A 19,370-nucleotide genomic window follows, 5' to 3' on the forward strand; every position below is an offset into this window, starting at 1 on the left:
CCCCAAGCTCCACAAATGGTTTGCTGTTGTTGAAACTGGACGTACTTCCACTGAATGTAACCATGCAATATGAAAGGCACTACAGGGTTACTGCACATATGTACTGGTGGATACAGCGTGTACTGATCCAAATGAGACACTGTCTCGCTATATTCAGAGACTCCATACATTACTGATAACTGCCACAGGATAAGGACAAACAGTGTGGAAGAGATTACAAATGTACAGAGGGGTGCTATTGTTTTGAGAATGCTGTAGTATTGTCTTGTGTAGTGCTGCATATATCTGGGCAGGGCAATCCCTGACCTGATGGGATATACAGAAATTGTACTGCATTGGGATCATAAAGTGTGTAGATACTCTAGTAACATACAACAATATGCAGCAGTATTGCAGTACCTTTATGCAGGTGGTTATTTGTGATGGCCATGTTAAAATGTCGGGGGGGGGGGTCTGTTTTATGCTTTTGCTTGCTAGCCTTGTTGGCATTATTTTTTGTTATTAGTTAAGATAATTAACTAATCTCATGGAGGTTCCTGTTTGTACATTTTACTGTGTTTACTCTCTTCCTGTAATTCTGGTGTGATGCATTGGTGTGGTTGCATGTATGTAGGAATGCTTGGTGGATATGTTATAAAACTGCTGTACACATGCTACAGACAGTCACTGGTACCTGGCTAATGTCGCAGCCATATTGCGGCTGTTTCTGTATTGTGCTTGCTGGTGTGTTATTTTTCACATATACAATGCACAAGTCTCTCACAGTTTATATGGACTAGCCCTACTGTTACAGAATAGGCCCGATTTGTGCACTGTATGTTTATGTTGCATTACATACAGTAAGTGGACATACATTGCTGGATCACTGCTGAGATTTCTGGAGTTTACAGATTGCACTTTCTTCTGTAGTATGCACACTATGTTCTGTGGATTGCTTGCAATCTTATTGTTTCCCTTTCACAATATAATTTGTTGACTACTTTGGGTTGTTATTACCTATGTGTGTGTGTTTGTAGAGGGCTTGGTACCACTCTTCCGTCCCTCTGCATGTCATGGCATTTCACAGAATGGACTATGACCATGTCTTTCATTGCATGGGATTCCTTGTAACCATAGGGTATGTCTGTAGCAGGGTTTCATCTTTTACTGGCATGGAGCATTTACTGTGCAAACATTTTATGTGTTTCAGCTAATGTTAGTCTTTAACACAGACTTGAATGTGAGCACATCTTTCTGTATTAGGCTGTTTTTTCTTTTGTTTGTTTGTTTAGTGCCAAGGACATGTATTGTGTACACAGCTTCATTTTCTGGCCAGTTTATGTGTTTTAAGGACATTACTTACAATGCAGGCATATCTGCTTGGTATATATATTTTGCATGCATATATGTTGTGAATACTTTTGTACTTTTCTTCTAAATACCATATGCATCCTTCCCTTCTTCATGAGCATCTCAGTAAACTAGAACATTTAACCAGTTCATATCTTTGGGTTTCATGTGCAAGCAGTGCTTTTTCAGTGCATATATGTACTTGCTCTAATATTTTTTTATGCAGAGATATAGTACTGCAGGTTTGATCTCCCATGGAGAAATTTATGAAAATTTGGCACAATCTGACACATTCTGCTGCCTTTTAATGTGAAAGTAGTGACAATTCTAACAAGTAGTTTTTTTTTTAAAGTATTTTGTTTTGCTTCTTGCAGCTGACCATTGGCTGCCACCAGGGCATCTTCATATCCACCAGCTTTACTGGGCACTCCTTACCTCTCTCAGTTTTGCTCTGATCCATTCTTGGTGCTGTTGAGTTGATTGAGCCTCCAGGTACAACATTATATTGCTGAAGAGGAGTGTTTTCTGTTTATGCCCTAACATCCTTCCTAGGTTGCATCCAGTAATGTCCTTGGAAAGATGTGCAATAGGGACATGCTGGTGTATCCCACCTCTGATATAACTCAGCAAATGCCCCACCCCTGCAATTTCCCTTTAGGGCAAAATCTTCTTGGCATGCCTTCTGCCTCTGCCAGGGATCATCTGCAAGGTGCACCCAAGTGTGTGCCCTCATGATGTGCCTGACTGTCACTCCCTGCCAGTGTCTCAGACACCTAAGCTACTAATTGAACTGTGGTCACCTGGGGCATAGTCAGGGCTTTATCTCTCTATGTCATGGTCCTGACCTCTCACAAGTAGTTTTGACCAGACAGCCTATTACTTCTGTGACGTTTGGACCACTGAAGGAGGCAAATAGCCTGCTTGGTTTATATTCGGTGACTGTGATGTGAATATTACTTATTGAAGGGAGTCTGCAGTGAAGTTTTTGCATATAGTCTGTTTATAAGCTAAAAAAAATTACAGTCTTAGTTGGTTTACTTTCACAAGCTCAGTTTACAAGCGCTGTCAACTTGATTTGTAGCTAAATGCATCAGATAATACTAGCAGTACAATCATTTTCTTGATTGAGCTGGGATGACCTACCTAAGAAGAGCTGGTGCCAGGCTGATGCATGTTAAGGCTATTGGCATTTGAGGCGGCAGAATCACTGGATGCACAAACCTTGAACAAGTAATGGTTTTCAAGCTGAGGGCACACAGTTATTAAACAAGGCATGTCAATAGTAGCAACAAAAAGCTACTTTTTTCACAACTTGCAAAATGAAAGTAACCAGAAAGTGTTAGATTTAAATTAACAAATCAAATGGTACTACTGACCAAATAAAAAATAAAGGAAAGGCATCTTCATTTAATATCTGTTTCTATACCAAATATATGGTAATAAACTATATGAATGAGTTATGGATTTCTCAAACAAATGGTAAAGAGAAACAAAACACATCCATACTCCAGAGATTAATACATTGTAATATTTTCCTTTCTTTTCACTGGGGTAAATGTAATGTAGGAAGTATGACTGAGTATCTGCCTCTTTAAAACAAGCAGATCAGACTTGCAGAACAGCAGCAGGCAATGATTCATATCCACATGTAACTAACACAGTAAATAAAAATGGGTCACTGTCTGAAAATAATTATGCACTGACAATTTATAAAATATTGCAGTTATTTAAGGTTTTGGCCAGCAGCATAAACTCCAAGGAGTCTTCCTTTTCCTGCTACTGTAAGATCTCAGTCATAGTTCATTCCTCCAACTACAAAGCAGTGCTTGAGCACAGTATTATACCAAAATAATTGAAGAACCCAGCCTGCATTCAGGACAATGCTCTACAATTCATTTACCTTTGCAGTAAACTTTTTTTTCTAAAACTATACAACAGCACAGATGTGGTAGCAACAAAATTAATTTCTTGCTTCATGATCCGTAATGTAAATACACATTGCATTCTTGGCAAGTTAATGGAGTATAGCCATCAACAGTTTGCCATCGAACTGTGTATAAAACTTTTTTGTGGCCTTCTTACCAACCCAATAATCAGTCCCTTTCAATATCTCACTGGCCTTTTCACTCCTCCATACTGTTTAGCCACAGCACCTCGGATAACCCTATGTGTATGTGTGAGGTATACATATAGGCTTGGATGTTTGTCTTCTGAAGAAGCACTTATTTCTTAACTAAAAGTGGTAAATATGTAATGAAGAATGGACCTAAACTTAAGTGACACAGTAATCTTATGACTCAACTCAAGTGGCTATGAAAAAAAAATCACAAGTCAGATATAGCAAATTCCTTCTAAAATATGGCAATCACTATCCATTAAACTGTCCTGAAATATGCAATTAAATCAAAGACCACCTACCAGTCTTCCCAAACCAATAGTGAATAAAATAAGCATCGACCAAAATATCCTGCCAAAACTGTAAATTACAAACCCCAGTGAGCACTACTGCCAATATACTTAGGAAATCAAAATCGTAACCCTCAATGTATATGAAGCCTTTGCACTAAATTTGAGTCACATTCATAGACCAGTGCACCTGAGATATTTTAGTTTTAACAGAAACATGGCAAACATCAAATGTCAAAACCCAGTTATTTGCTCCTACACAGTGCAGTGTGCTTAAAAAGGAAGGATCACACAAGGGAGTAGATGACATAGCCATATGAACCAAAGAACACTTTGACTGTTAACTGCACATTGTTTGAAAAATAATGTCCAGAAGACACAAGGATATAAGTATCTATAATTCCTATTTTTTTTAGGACTATACAATTTTTTTAAATATCAGGGCCTTCATAACTCACCCAAGAAAACTAGCCTGCTAAACTATCTCCCTAACAGGAAATGCACTCCTCTTACATGGCCCAACTCAATTAATAACTCTTCTCACAAGAACAGACAAAACACGTCTTAGATTGGCTACTGGTATCCAGAGTTGAACATATTAAATCTATAGGCACCCTTGCTGATTCTGTAAATGACCAGAATCCTGCCTTTCAATATGGTACCTAAACAAGCAAACATATCAGATATAGAAAAGTAGACAAAAAATGCATTTGATCTACTGTACAAATTTACACAGATCAACTGTATAATATTAATGAGTACAGAGGCAAAATATATTTGATCTACTGAACCAATTCATTCAGATCGACTGTATAATATCCATGATGAAACAAACTACTTTAATCATACAATATGTGATTTGTAACAGCATAGCTCCTCTGAGAGCAATCAGAATAAAAATACACACTTCAAGCTTGGGTGAAAACACTTATGTTAAACAGAGATAGGAACTAGGTGAGATATGTAAATATCAACACCCTATTAAACAGATAATATACAAGTCAACAATAAAAAGTAAAAAAAAAAAAAGCAACCTTGAGAATACAAGTCCTACTCCTAATTCACCAAAAACCACACTTACCTCTTCTCCAAAAAAGCAATCAGAGTAAAAAAAAACAAACAAACACTTTTCAACCTTGGATGGCTGCTCAGTTGAAAGCACTTATGATGAATGTACCAGAAGCACAGCAGAAGTGCGTACAAAACACTAAGAAAACCACTGAAATGCACGTAAATGGGAACATACAGAAACATTAAGAAAAAACATTGAAGTACACGTGAATGTGTTTTTGTATGCTCCCATTAACGTGTATTTCAGTGTTTTTCTTAATGTTTTTTATGCTTCCACTTATGATGAATGATCAGACACAAAATCTGAGTGAGATATGGCAAAACCAACTCTTTATTAAATAAAGAAATTTACAGACAACTAATTGGAACTAAGAGAACAGTATTCCACTGGATATTACAGAACAGACCGTAGCTTTTACAACTTATCTATGTTTTCTAGTCTGACTGCACGCTAATCACTATTTATACTAAAATGCTATAATTCTCAGATTTTAAATTGTACATCTGCTATACCATCACCTTTTGTTACTCATCACTTAGTATAATGCTTTTTTTAAATTTTATTCTAGCACTGCACTATAGTAAAGCCTCTGCTTGCTTTTACCCACACTTTGCTATCAATGCATGTTTCAGCTCATAGTGTGAGTGCAGACATCCCTACTGTTGTCCACTGCACACATTCAAAGCAGCCATTATCTACAAACTATTAAACGTCATGTGTGTGTGTAGTCCTTAGTTATTATACACTATAATCAGGTCAACTCTGAGGAGTTTACCAACTGAATGACATCATCTATGCAATATACAGACCTCCACTGTAGCCTATGTTACCTTTAGAAGCCTCTTCCTCTAATTACACATACTGTTTATGTGTAACTATACATTAGTCAATGAGAAATCCTTCTAATGTAGCATCAATAGTGGTAGTGTTATGAATTTAAAGATGCAGTTAGGTAAGGTTATCCAAGTTATAGTAGAAAACTGGCTGCTTTGTTTGTAGTTAAAATAGTTTTTTATTACCTTATATTAGAATAACTGACTTCTTTTTCTCGTACCTCTGATCTTACTCCAGATTTCAGTCATATAATCTAAAAATACAGACTCACCACAATGGCTATATGATGACTGAACCAGCAGCAGATATTTATTTGTGTTATGATGGTGTTGTGCATTTTAATCCATTCAGTTTCCTTCAGAGCTAAGCAGTGGTTGCTCTTATTAGGTAAAGTAGCTACAAATGTATCTACTTTGTTGTATCTAAGTTCCAGATTTCTAAACTGAGTTTTAGAATTTCAGTAAATACTGAAGGGGCATAGAAGGGTACGTAAGTGTTAGGACAACAGTCTGAGCTGAGGTTAGCAAGATGTTTTTCATAAACAGGCCTTTGTTTTATGTAGTGAGTGGAGTTTTTGATTGTTTTTTCTTAATGATGCAGTCTATATGGGAATCGAAATGTAGATGTTGATGTATAATGATGTGTAATGTATAAGTCTTGCAGTTGGCTAATAGGATTAAAGAGCTGTTAACGAGCTGCTTCCTGTAATCCAGTGGTTTGATTACCCTACCCTCCAGTGCCTAAATGTGTGACTCTGAGCAAGTCACTTAACCAGATGCCACTGCCAGGCTGAGTGTGAAAACATTTCTACAGAGATCAGTGCTTCTTCTTATTATTATTTCGGCTTTTTCCCGGTTAAGGGTCGCCACAGCAGATCACCTGTCCGCTTGATTGGTAGTGGAGTTTTACGGTGTCGAGTTGCCAGCCCAGTGCCCAACCTTCCACAGAAGGCACACACATGCACACACTCACTCCTAGGGCCAATTTAGAGTATTCAATCCACCTACATGGGATGTGGGAGGAAACCGGAGCACCCGGAGGAAACCCACTACAGAGATCAGTGCTATACCCTGGAAAACAAATGAATAGAAATGATGCCTAGAAGTTTTGTTATGCCTGTGTATGGATTCTGGTTCAACTCAAATTATTTTATTATTTTTTTTTTTGTTGCTTTAGCATTACTTTTAATTGTTGTAGCATGTTTTAAATTTATGAAAGCTTTGTTAAGTAATTATTGTTTTCATATCCATCTACAATGGTGCATTTTTAGTTTAAGAGGACTGGGCCTGATGGTTCTTTTTCAGACATCACCTGTTGCAAACGAATAGTACAAATACAAAATAAAGAATGTGCAGGTTACCAAAACCGAACGAGGTACATCTTTTTGCAGCTTCCATGTACCTGCCAGCTACTTGCCAACTTTTTTTGTGATTCTTCAGTAAAAACTTTTTTGAAAGGCATTCTGCATCTCAGACCTCTAGAGAAGGCAGGCCCTCAAAGATGGAACCTCAACTTTATGTTGGAAAACTTACCTCAGAATCATTTGAATAATTAAGTATGGCAGAGCTATACATTTTATCCTGACAAAAACTTTTTCATGTAGGAGTTGCTTCTGGCTGTACAATTTCAGAGCTATATGCCTTAATGTATTAGCATCTTTATGCAGATTTTGACACTGATATTTAAAAGTCTGGCCCATGTGTTTCATCCTGAGTGCCATTAGGGGCAATGTTAGAGGTGACAGCATTGAGCATCCCTGTAAGCTTCGCTGTAGTGGGTATACCTGTTGAATGAAGTGTGCTCATCGGATGCTGCTGCTGATGCTGCCACAGGGGAATATTTCCTCATGATTACAGCCATGGGGGACACCCTACATTGCTGATGGTGAGAGCTTACTCTATATAGCCTCAGATTCATCTATGCTCAGGGCCACAACTTCACCCTGCACTGTGCATGGATGCTCACCTAAGATGGAGACAGACAGTGGCATCTGACTATGACTCAGGTATTTGTTTCTCATTATCATCTCTAGATGGTTGGCCTGCCCCAACCACTACAGGCGTCATTGCCCTCCCCTGCCTGTAAATATACAGCGATACATAAGAGTGATACCACTGCTAAGGATGACCATGCACAGTGTTTGATACCATCCTAATCTACCTTTAGTGCTGTTCTGATGTGCATGGATACCCAATCTGCTTATGTTAAAACAGGTAGTACATGTGCTGTTCAGAAATCTCCTGTAAGTGTTACTAACACAGTGCAAAATTTATTGAGATACATGGTAGCTGATCCATTTTGATGGCAGTATCATCTCTGTCAGGGATGAGCTCAGTGCTGTTTTCCCCTTCAAGGATACCAGAAACTCATCTGACTCTGTTAATCTACTGCATCCAGGTGGCCCCTCCTGTGGCTATCATCTCTGATGGCAAGTGACATACATTTGCCTTAGCACAGTATAGCATAGTATGTCAGTGACATTTTATGGCATTTCTGTATTATGCAATTCTACCCGCCCACAGCACTGATGTCAAGGACAGTTATCTGTTACACCTGGTCCCATAAAGACTGGTTAGCAATTCCTCTCCCCAGAAGTCTAAGCAAAGCATTCCTGACTGCCTGTAGCAGGCTGACATTTTTAGCAGCACTGAATTGTTTCACTGCCTGCCATCCACCTTGACATTTAGACACTCATTTCTGTTAATACAAGAGACATGGTTATAGGCTGTGTACTGCTGGAACTGGTAGGTTGCCAGCTATAGACACAGGAGTAATCAAGGTATACCATACAACATGTGAAGGGGAAGATATGAGTATATGTCATGTTTTAGCTGGAAAGAAACGTGGACACACATACAGATGCCATATCTGCCATGCGCTTGCACTTATGGAGTACCCGTAGGACCCATCCTAGTTGTTATTATTTCCAGAATTGGAATGGGATAGTAATCATTCTTCATGCCAACACTGGGGGGGATTTGGGGAAACACAGATTATGTAGCTATATAGTACTGCACAGGGAGGGAAACACATGTATAGGCATAATAATGTGTTTAAAAACACAACAGACCACAATATACTGTAAACCTGGCTTATAATCTCCATGAGAAGTGACAGCATGTACAGGAACAAGTTGTTCTGTTATTATGAGCTACCACATTTCCATTACTATATATATATATATATATATATATATATATATATATATATATATATATATGTGTGTGTGTGTGTGTGGGTTCACTACTAAATATCGAAATTCCACAATCCCGAGACTCTGAAAACAGATGACCAGAATCTCTAGAGTGCGGAATCTCGAACTAAAAACAAAAAAAAAAAAAAAAGTAAAACACAAAACCAACTATACTAAAGTTTATGCAGGGGGGAAGCCCACACCCTCTGCAACTTAAATATACCAACTCTGAGATCGCTCTACAGTGGAATGAATGGCAAAGTTCTCATTCCACACTGTATGGCAATCTCTATTCACTGTTTTCGAGATTCCGCAATCTCAAGATTCCGGTCGTCAATATTCAGAATCTCGGGATTGTGGAATTTCGATATTTAGTAGTGAACATATATGGGTCTACTTCATTAGACCAACCGTTCATATAACCGACACTCAAATCAACGACACCAGAACAACGAAACATCAAAAGCACGAAAATCTGAAACAACAAAACTCCACATTACCGAAACATAGCAGCCCTGCTTCTCCCATATTAGAAACATAGCGTAATAGTACAACAAGTGCAATGCAGCCATCCTATAGTGGCTTCATTAAAAGTGTAAGCACAAATTAAGTAATAATTGCTGTAAATTAACACATACTACATGTCTGCGTCAGGAAATGTTGAAATTCCCTGCAATGGTGAGCTCACATTGAGCTATGCACTGAAGACACTATGGCTGACTTAGAAATGGAAGCACAAGGAGTGTTACATAGCATCCATACTACAGTGGCATCTGAAAAGAATAAACACCTACTGGTAAATGATGGCTACCTGTACCATTTGGAACGAATGTGAAACACAAAAAGGTATTGGGGATGCAAATATAAAATAACATATGGCTGCAAAGGCAGAGCAGTTACTGCTGTTATGCCAAACAGGAATCGGTTAGAAAAGTCTGTTGCACATAACCATGTAGGGGATCCCAGAGAAGTTGAAAGGTATATCGTATGTGGAAATTTAAAAACCAGAGCTACGTACAGTAGGGATACCTCATGTCTTATGGTAGAAGACATGGTAGCTTCTACATCGCTAGATACAATCCACTGTATACCCCACAGAAGGGCACTGCTTTAACAAGTGGGTCGAGTTAGACGGAAGATAGGTGTAAAAGCCGGGAAGGAGGAATTAACATTACAAACTACTGATTTCAGTAAGTACCCTGTCAAAGATGGGAGTTTCATTAGTAAAGCAATGTGTGATCCAAGTACAGACACTTCTGTGGTAGTTTTCACAACAATAGAGAATCTACATGACCTCAGTCACAGCACCATTTGGTCAATGGATGGTATGTTCTTCACTAAAGGTGGAAATGTTAGGCAGTTTTACAGTCTGCATGGTTTCCTGAAGTATGGCAGTCACAGTAAAGCTGTACCATTGATATACTCATTGATATCAAAGAAATCCCTCATGTCCTACAATTATCTCTGGCATAGCATTTTTTACTTATTTGCCGAGCATGAGTTTGAAGTCACAGTGCGATATATGCTCTGTGACTTTGAAATCGCCACCTTAAAGAGTGTCATACATAATATACCTTCAGCATGCTCAAAGGGTTGCGCGGTGGTGCAGCGGTAGCGTTGTTGCCTCACAGCAAGAGGTTCTCCCGTTTGATTCTCGGCTGGAGTCCAGGGAGTGCCCTCTGTGTGGAGTCTGCATGTCCTCCCCGTGGTTGGGTGGGCGTTCGAAAGACGTGTAAATGGACGTGCCTTCATTGAAGGTTGAATGTTGAGCTGGCACCTCGGCGTTCATCAAAATCTACTGCCAATTATTAGTGGACCGGAGTTCCGCTGTGGTGACCCCTAACCGGGAAAAGCCAAAAGACAACAACAACAACGCTCAAAGGGTTGCCTATTCCACTTTGGGCAAAATGTGTGGCGGAAAGTCCAGTCACTGGGTCTGGCTTCATTATATAATAAAACACAAGCATTCCAACTGGCCATCAAGTCACTTGTAGCTCTTGCATTTCTAAATGAGAGTGACGTGGAAAGTACATATCAACTTTTAAAGGAAACATTCCCCATTGAAGGAAAGGAAGTTCTGAAATACTTTTCTGAGTGGTATGTGTATGGGAAACAGCTGAAATTTAGTACCCAAATGTTCTCATGTATGAGATTTCCGTCACTGTTCCCAATTTCCTTTTGGAACATTAGTGATTTGAATGAGTTAAGCCTACCGAGGATGCAGAATTCCATCAAGGCGTGGCATAGGAGACGGAAATGTCTCCTAGGTGGAAGGGGAACTAACTTGTCAGTGTTATTATCTACTTTGGTAAGGGAACAGGACCGTATAGATGAGTTGCAAATCAGGTGATCTTCCTTCACCTAAAAAGAGAAAACTTATTCTGAGGCATGAGCACTTTCAGAATGTGTTGTCAAGTAGGGATGAATATTCCCCCATAGAGTTCGTTAAAGTTGTTGCTGAACTTTTGAAAATGTGAGCGGATTTCCTTAACATTTGTTGTTACTTGATGGTTTTACCATCATTTGATTGTATAGGTGGTTTCAGTTCAATGGTTAATGCTGCTCGTTTTTGGGATATGGACTGAGTGAACTTTCTTTTCTCACGGGACTTACGTACTATGTGGAAACAAACTTGATGAGAGTACCGTTTTACAGTTTACGTTTCTTAACAGTAATTGTCGGCTACAGAAAAGTGCTACCGAGTGGCCATTAATGTATATGGACATTGGCTGCTCATTTGTTGCTGCCAATACGTATTTCATGGGCATACTGTTGTGAGTGGTGCTCCGATCTTTGCATTGCACTACTTCTCATGAATAAGTTGTCGGTATTGTCAGCTTTGGCATTTTAAGTTTCGTTGTTTTGGATTTTAGTGCTTTTGATGTTTCATTGTTCTGGTGTTGTTGATTTGAGTGTCAGTTATATGAATGGTCGGTCTAATGAAGTAGACCCATATATATATATATATATATATATATATATATATATATATATATATATATATATATATTTCCCCTTCATAACGTCACAGCCCAGTTCATCGATTTTGAAAACGTTGAGAAGAAAAAAATCGTAAATGTAGAAGCTTGAACTCATGGAACATCGTATTTCCTCTCTGGGTAAGTAACCACTTGGTCACCATGGTGAACTTTGCCCTTTCTCAGCTGTAGTGCAATCTCAGAGTTGGTATATTTAAGTAGGGGGGTGTGGGGGCAAAGCTCCACCACCTCGATGGGTGTAATTTGCTACTGTTTGTGTTTTTTTTCATTGGTGGCCAAAACGGTTACTTTCCCAGAGAGGAAATATAATGTTCTGGGAGTTCATGCTTCTGCATTTACGACATTTTAGTTATGACATTTTGACACTCGATGAACTGGGACGCGATGTTTTGAAGGTAAACTTAAGTGATATGAATATACAAAAGTGAATATCCTTAGTATGGCAGATAAAGACAGCTTACCACAAACTTGGAGAACACTGTGCATCTCCTTAGAGCTACCCATATCTGGTAAAAGTGTTGCTGTTTCTCCAAACACTGGTGCTTAATTCTTTAAAACAGCTTTCCAAATCTGTAGGAATTATCACAGAAAATGGTAATGTGATTACTAAGGTTTACTATCAAAATGTGGAAAATCAAAACATTTTTCCACATTTTGATCAAATTTATTTTCTGAATTTGGTAAAACAGAATTATCAAAATGTTGGAAATGGTAACCACGGAATTGACATTTGAACAACAGAAGTTCCAATGTTAAAAGTCCATGTTACTGGTAATGTTTTTGCAGGGGACAAGCCCCATGCACCCCCCCCCACCTCCTCATTATATATTCCAACACCAAGATCTCACTACAGTGAGGAAAAGGGTAAATTTCCCAATCCCCACTGTAGTGTGATCTGTTATTAAAACATTGATGCCATATTAGCAAATGCACACTACCATTCACTAATGTGAATTTGAGGATTTCCGGATCGGTATTATGGAAACTAGAAAACATGCATTCAACCATCCCAGTTTCGCATAAGCGCCATTCCACATTTAGTAAACTGATTACTAACTCTGTAACTTTTTGTATGTTTGCACATGACATAGGCAAATATGGCCAGGTGTTATGAAAGTATACCAATTGATTTATTTTTGCACTATGCATCTCTGGTAAGAAGCATGACTTAGTGCTTAGCCTCATCCCTGACATCTCATGGCCACAAGGTTGTGCTTTGCTCTTCTGTGCAGCTGTAAACTACTGCCAGCTATTCAGATTGACACATTGGTTGCATGATTCATAGCTACCAGTTAATGCATCAAGAACATATCTCCATTACTGAGGATATTCATATGGTATAGGCTGCCTCTGCAAGTGCAGGAAGTGCTTGCATGATGTATACAGAACAGCAAAATACTGCTCTACCTTCATCATTGCCATTTCAGGGGAGCAGTTGCTTTGCTTCTAGTCAGTTCCTCAAAGCTGGCTATGATGTTGACTTCAGACACAGACATGCCCAAGACAGGGCAACAGAGAGAGCATTTGTGTTGCGATGCATTAGAGGCGGAGGTAAGAAAACAGCACCTTGAATGGTATTGCAATTGTATTGCAGTGTCATTGTCATTGTTTTAGTTATAATATGGGGAACAGTTCTTCTTACAGACATCTATAGTCTTAATACAAGACAGGTATGTGGGCAAGTGTAAGGTATTTCTAAATCAGGTGGAGGTGTTGGTGGCATATAGAGTATAATGCCAACTACATTTAATGTGCATTCTGCTAGGACTTGGCATTTGGTGGAGTTGTGCCGGCTCACGTAAGGGTGAATGCACATTACCTGGTATTTTTTCATGTGTACTGTGGTCATATTTATGTGTAGGTATATTAATGTATACCCAGAGGATACACACCTGCATACTGACTGGGATGTACCTAATGGGTCATATATAAAGGGTTGTAGATGCTCACTCTTGTTCTAGAACCATATTCTATACCTCTTTCCATTCTCTGATGTGACTTTTCTATTTCAGCACAAGCAGAATGAAACATAAACCATGTTGCCTAAGATAGGAAGCAGGTGGGACTAACAATTGGAGAAAGTTAGTTGAATTAATAAATGCCAACCTGTATTTTAATGCTATCCAGTTCGTTGGCAAGAGAGATTCACTTGTGGCAGACTTTTCATTCTGTTTCCTACCTACAGGTCTGGATGAGAAGTGTGCTGAGCAGGCAGCTCAACCAAAGCCTGCTCTTGCTGAGGTTGTAGCTGAAGAGAGTAAGGGTGATGAGGCTGGGAATGCCTTGCTGTAGGTGGGTGCCTCCCTCACCTACAGGTTACTTAGTATCATTGCCTCAGGTAGCCCAACCACAACTTAAACAGGTGGTGGAAGCTGAGGAGGACAGAGCAGAGGGCAGATACATGGCCCAAATTGGCAGCTTCCTGGAATGGAGTGCAGATTAGTTCCCTGAAATGGCCTCAAGCATTGAGCCACCAGGGGAGGGTGTTACCCATACCACCAGCCACCCTGAGCCATTTTCAGGTGATGAACCATGGTAATATCCTTCTGGACCAGAGAAGCAGGCATCAAGCTGCTGCTTGTGCCATACCCTATTCCCAATCAAGTCTGACTCCTTCTATCATGCCCTGTGCATTGTCCAACTCTCCCTATCACAAATTGTCTATCTCCATTTTGTCTCTTTCTGTCTCATGTATCCAGTTCTAGTGTGTGCATTTCCTTCTTCTTTGCCCGTGCTATTCTATGTGTCTGTCTACCTCTGCACACTGACACCCTTTCCTTCCCTTCTTTTTCCTTCACTTTTCTCCATCTTCCCTTCTCTCTTTATAAAGAAAAAGAGGGACCCTATCTCCAAACAAAAGAAAAACAAAGTTTGCTCTGCTCTCCCCCATCATGCACAATCATTTGTGTTGAACTTCTGCGAGCCCCTTTACCTTCTGTCTTGCCAGTCTTCCTACATACCCCACTTTCCTCCACTTTTATGCATCTGATAGATGTTCACTCATGTGGACACCATTGCAGTGCAGTTACACATATTGAATGATGATATGGATTTATGCTCTGCTTTGTGCTGTCCTGCTGAAGGATGTACTAGCATGTGCAGGAAAGCTTCTTTATTTCAACATGCAGCAGTCTTTGAAATCACATGTTCATTATTTAGCAAGTTTTTCCCAGGATGGTGCACAGCTGCCCTATGGATTTTGCCTCACAGTTTTATGCATATTTTGCTTTGTGGATGCATCCGCTTGTGCATTTGCTGCACTGCTCACTTGTGTACACCAGAGCACAGTTAGCTGCATGGATTCACCGCTTGCTTAGTGCTGGGTATGTAATCACTGTTTACATTGCTACACAGCCATACAACCAAGCTGTGAACATTGGGCAGGAGTTAAGTGCATATCTATACAACCCAGCTTATGTTTCTCTATCATTCAAGCTTCACATCCTTCAGTCCTTTGAAACAGATCTAAAGCAAAAGAGAAAATAATCATGTTTGTACTATCAGGTATTGATTTGCGTCTCCAAGTAGTGATCACCTACAACCCCTTGGTGAAGCAAAGTGGTTGCAGGTAAATAATCATCAGACCAAATAATAGATCTCAATCTCAGACTCACAAGAATCTCTTTGTGACCCTTATGCAAGATGGATCATTCTGGAAATATGTAGTGGTTATGCCTGACTACAAAAGAACAGCTACAACTCAAGAAAACTGAAAAAAAAAATCTGGAAATGAGTATAATATACAACATCTGCTCAACATTTATGATTCTGTCTAAGTTATTACTACTGTTATTGTTTGACAGTTTACAAAATGCCATTATGTAATCACGGTTTACTTACAGATGGGGAAACCATTTGAGGATGCTGTGCGTGATGCAAAATTCCTCTTGCCACAGATCTGGCTATGGGTACAAGGTATGGCCTTACGATAAAACATCTACATCTTAGTTTATTGAGACACAAAACACTGTAAATATAACATCTAAAACTGATACTATCACCACCATAAAATATGTAAAACTATTAAACAACAAAATAGTATACAACAAATATTTTTGAAGGTTGTATCCCCTGCACCATTGATGTGGGGGGCTCTGCTGCAACAGCCTTGACCTGCATATGTATCTAGATGTAGTTGTGAAAACTGAAGGAACAGGGACATTTGAAAAAAGAAACTAAGAAAAAGAAAAAAAAAAATTTTCTTTTTTCTCTAAGCCGTGTCGCCATGGAGACTACTGCATTACAGCACCTGTAGCTTGGCAATTAAACAATGCCTGATATACTGAAACATTCATAGCATACGTAGGTAACTACATAGTTATACACAAGTGTTGATAAGGCAAAAGGTAAATGACCATGGATCTCCTTAAGGTACTGTCATTATAGTACTATTTAGCTACGTGTCACAACCTACTGGACCGTTGTTGTAATTAAGCTATAATGACTATAGAAGGGTTGAGCTGTTAAATTAATGTGGCATTGAGGTGCATGTAGTTGGCCAATTATGCAGAAACATAAATGGATTTGGGGAAAGTTTGACTCCATTCATGTAAAAGTGGCAAAGACAAAGTATTAACACTATAGTTGCTTACTTCATTGGAGGTCAGAAAACACAAGTGTGGCTTGCTTCACTTATTTGGAGGCACTATAAGTACCTCTATCAGTTTTACTCTTCCATCTGTTGTCTTTTGTGAAGAGATGTCATGTAAAGGATTTGTTTTAACACACACACACACACACACACACACACACACACACACACACACACACACACACACACACACACACACATATTGATAGACAGATATAGCTATATACACATGGATGTCTGTGCATGTGAATGCATGAGATAAAGAAGCAAAGAATGACAGAGTGAGAATGGGTGATGAAGAGAGTATCCACATCTGCTAGAAAGATCTGAGGTAACAGGCATTTTTGTAACTCAACCATGTAATGGATGCAATTTGACAAGAAGCATTTAAACATTCTGTAGGTAAAAGCTGGTGCTAGCTGTTGCTAGCTGGTGGGCTGTACACAGCAGAGTTTGGTAATGATAAACACAACATCAATGTGTGAAAAAGAAAAATATTTTGTAGGTTGAGAAATGCAGCACTATCTTTGCAATCTACAAAACGAAAGATGTGATTCCTACGACATTGCAATCCATACATTTTAGCATTTCTGAAGTTTTTTTCATATTTTATAAAAAGGAAAAAAGGTTACTGATAAACACCTTAACCTTCCCCGGTCCTTCTTCTTCCTCCTTTTTGTCTTCAAATTCAAAGGCCACTGTCATTCTTTGCTGTCGCTGTTCTTCCCACAAGGTAGGGTTAAAGCTGTCACTGTCAGAAGGGAAATCTGTAATGAAAATAAAAAAAGTTAAAGTGACAGCATTATACATTTTAATGCCATCAGACTATCTTGACAGCAAACCTGATGCAACATTCAAAAATAGTGTAACAGCAAATGTATTAAACTGTGGAGTCTAAGGATATACCAGAAACTATCCATGTTATCTGTACATGCTAGTAGAGCAAATGTTTTATGTAAGTATAGCATTTTACAGTTTCTGTGATTGATGACACTAATTGTGAACAATCCAGGGCAATCTTTACACTGAAGAAAATTATGTGTCTTTGTTCACATTTGACAGTCCTTCTTCAGCAAGCACACCTTTGATGTCTACACTAATCCCTGTTTAATTTCTCTAAGTCTTTTGGGTTTCTAGTGCCACGATGAGAATGAACCCCATTCCTAAGTCAAAGTATGATCAAAGTTCATGAAATTAGTATTGTTTCAATCTTTGACGTTAGCCAATCTTTGCAGCACCCACAATGTGCCCAGAACTGACTCCTTCTGTAATTCATATGGAGTTACATGTATTGGTATCATATCTAAATAAGACTGTACATTGTTTTTTATGAGACTCATTGCTTCTACTACTATTGAAACTGTCTGGGTATCCTTCTTCCATGTTGCCCTCATTTCTGTCTGCAAACTGTGGAATTTTATGACTTTTCATCTCTAAGTACATAGGACACTGTAGTCACTGGGTGTAGCAGTTTCAATGATCAATGCTAATTTTGTCTTCTTTTCATGGACTATTATATCTGGTTTTCTTGCATCTATTTTTTGAACTGTTGGTAATGGGGGATCCCATGTGATATAAACTTTGTAATCTTCTGTAATGCTTTGTGGTTCATGTTTCCAATGCTTCTCAGCTTCTTTAATATTATAATGTTTGCACAATCCCCAATGCAACAGTCTTGACACATTATTATATCTTTCAGCATACAGGCTCACTGTCACTGCCATTAATGTATCACACCCAGCAACAAATTCTGCAACTGTTTGTTTTGAGTTCTGTTTTACAGAACCTGCATTTATCTGTTTCTCCCACATGTTCAAATGTAAGCCAACATGTATGTAGTCCACTATTGTGGGCCACCAATATTAACCTTTCATGTTTTGGTTAATTTCTCCTTAACTATTTCTCCATCAGATCCTGACTAACACAATGTTGTTTCAATTGTTTTCTGTACTTGCAACTATATTTATGCCTTTTCCACGTTTCTTTCCTTCTCATCTCATCCTTTTCCTTATATTCTTTCTTTTGTTTTTTATTTGGCACATTCAGTTGCTGTCTGATTTTTGTCTACTCTTTGTTTTGATTTCCATTCCTGCTTGACACCAATATGCTTCTGCTAAACTAACAGGAAACCCATCTTAGACTTGTTTCCTCATGTTTTAAAAATTTCACTGTGTTAATGTCAGATATGTATACAGTCCTAAAACTGCAGATATATCTAAATTAATCCTGTTAGGAATCTGTAAAATTATTCCGGTAAGTACAGGCTAATGTTAATTCCTGCTTGACACCAACATGCTTCTGCTAAACTAACAGGGAAGTCATTTTAGACTTGTTCTCCTCATGTTTTAAAATGTTCACTGTGTTAACGCCCTCAGATATGTATGCAGTCCTAAAACTGCAGATCTATCTGTAAATTAATCCTAATCTGTAAATTTAATCCTGTAAATACAGGCTAATTTTAATTAATAATTTACTCAGTCATCATCAGTGTTAAAGATTGTAACTGACCAATTTTGATAATTACAGCCCTTATTTTGCATTATCACTGTTTGGATTTAACACATCTGGAAAGGATTTACTTCCTGTCATAAAATGATAAACACACACACACACACACACACACACACACACACACACACACACACACACACACACGCACAAAACAAAGACACACGGATACTGTTTTGTTAAGAGTGGAGTTAATTTGGCAGTACAGAACTTGTAGTTTATGCATGCCAAGAATGCACAGTGTTTAGGTTTCTCTGCTATGAATGCCAATCTTTTCCTGAAACACAAGTAAAGCATGCACATTTTGCAGCTCTAGATCTGTGTATTTTTCTACAATACAATGCAATTTTTTTGGTCCCCTTCGAACCTCATCCTACTGTCCTGGGCCCCCAGTACCCAGGGGCAGCTCATGCTGCAGGACTGCAGCCCCCCCAAGCT

At 38.8% G+C, this 19,370-nt stretch overlaps 1 protein-coding gene across 1 annotated transcript in view; it reads right to left on the reverse strand.

The window, feature by feature from the left end:
* The window catches only part of LOC122813494 (leucine-rich repeat-containing protein 7-like), a 638,320-nt gene that overhangs the window by 511,003 nt on the left and 107,947 nt on the right, over window positions 1-19,370 (reverse strand). The window contains exon 5 of the mRNA XM_044085838.1: window positions 17,067-17,191. Coding sequence (XP_043941773.1) covers window positions 17,067-17,191 — 125 coding nt within the window. The remainder of the gene's footprint in view (window positions 1-17,066; window positions 17,192-19,370) is intronic.

This window comes from Protopterus annectens, chromosome 10.part0 (genome assembly GCF_019279795.1).
Source record: "Protopterus annectens isolate FY-2018-M chromosome 10.part0, PAN1.0, whole genome shotgun sequence".
In the NCBI taxonomy this organism is placed as follows: domain Eukaryota; kingdom Metazoa; phylum Chordata; order Ceratodontiformes; family Protopteridae; genus Protopterus; species Protopterus annectens.